This window comes from Eimeria tenella, genomic scaffold, assembly GCF_000499545.2.
Source record: "Eimeria tenella Houghton genomic scaffold, Eth_scaff1750, whole genome shotgun sequence".
Lineage (NCBI taxonomy): Eukaryota > Apicomplexa > Conoidasida > Eucoccidiorida > Eimeriidae > Eimeria > Eimeria tenella.
The window spans coordinates 1,437-2,713 of NW_013541579.1; the positions used below are offsets into that span (position 1 = coordinate 1,437).

Consider the following 1,277-nt stretch of genomic DNA (forward strand, 5'->3'; position numbering starts at 1 on the left):
GGGTTTAGGGTTTGGGGTTTAGGGTTTAGGGTTTAGGGTTTAGGGTTTAGGGTTTGGTGCAGGCTGAACGCGGAAAAGGCCCCTTTCTTCAGCGCGAAGCTGAGGGTTTGGCAGCTGCCGACTTTGGCCCTCTTCCGCAGCGGGGTGTCTGTACACTCCATTATAGGGTTTGCGGAATTGGCCAATAAAGATAATTTCAAAACCAAAACCCTCGAGCGCCTCCTCAAGAAATACGGAGTCTGCGAGGACCCCCTCAGGGTCCGCGGGGGTTTAGGGTTTAGGGTTTAGGGTTTGGGCGTTGGGGGTTGGGGTTTGGGGTTCGGGGTTTGGGGTTTGGGGCTTGTGGGGGGATCAAGTTGGTGCTGCACTCACGGCGACCACCAGCTGGCTAGCTAGCTAGCTAGCTAGCTAGCTAGCTAGCTAGCTAGCTAGCTAGCTGGCAATCCAGCCAAGCAGCTGGCCACCTAGCTAGCTAGCTAGCTAGCTAGCCAGCTAGTTAGCTAGCTAGCTAGCTAGCTAGCTGGATAGCCAGCTAACCACTTAATATCCTAGCCACGTGGCTAGCTAGCCAGCTAGCCATTTAATACACTAGCTAGCTGGCTAGCTAGCTAACTAACTAGCTGCTGCTGCTGCTGCTGCTGCTTTTCTGCTGCAGCAAATATCCAGCGGCTCTGAAGACTCTGATGAAGACAAATAAATCAAAGAGACCTCTGAAGGCCCGGGGGCTCTTTGGGGGCCCCCCAAGGGGCCCCACAGGGTCCTTTTGGGGGCCCCTGGGGGGCCCCCACGGGCCCTTTTGGGGGCCCCCAAGGGGCCCCATAGGGAACTGAGGGGTTATTGGGGGCCCATTTGGGGCCCCCTACTCAGGGCTTCTTAGGGGGGCCTCCAGGGGCCCCTTGGGGTCCCCTTGGGGGCCCCTTAGGGGCCCCTTGAGAGCCCCTTAGGGGCCCCTTCGCCCCTTAAGGCCCCTTGAGGGTCCCCCAAAGGGCCCCCAAGAGGTCCGTTTGAGGCCCCCAACTGAACCCTTTGGGGCCTCTCAGGCGCCCCCTAAGAGGCACCAAAGGGTTCAGTTGGGGGCCCCCTGAAGGGGCTTCAAGGAACCCTTGGGGGCCCCAGGGGGCCCCTTTAAGGATCTTCTGGAGCTGAATTGGCCCCAGATCTAAACCCTAAACCCTAAACCCTAGAAGAAAGCAGCGAAACTTAGCGAGAGTTGAAAGTCCGCGGCTTTAAAACTCAAGTGAAAATCGCCAGAAAGTGGCTAAATAGATAGACCTAGC

At 57.6% G+C, this 1,277-nt stretch overlaps 1 protein-coding gene across 1 annotated transcript in view; it reads left to right on the forward strand.

Annotated features, from left to right (window-relative positions):
- Positions 1-697, forward strand: part of ETH_00040500 (uncharacterized protein) — a gene marked incomplete at both ends in the record, with an annotated part of 1,368 nt that extends 671 nt beyond the window's left edge. Inside the window, 2 exons of the mRNA XM_013373799.1 lie at positions 63-258; positions 656-697. Of these exons, the coding sequence (XP_013229253.1) occupies positions 63-258; positions 656-697 (238 nt within the window). The remainder of the gene's footprint in view (positions 1-62; positions 259-655) is intronic.
- Between the last annotated feature and the right edge of the window lie 580 nt (positions 698-1,277).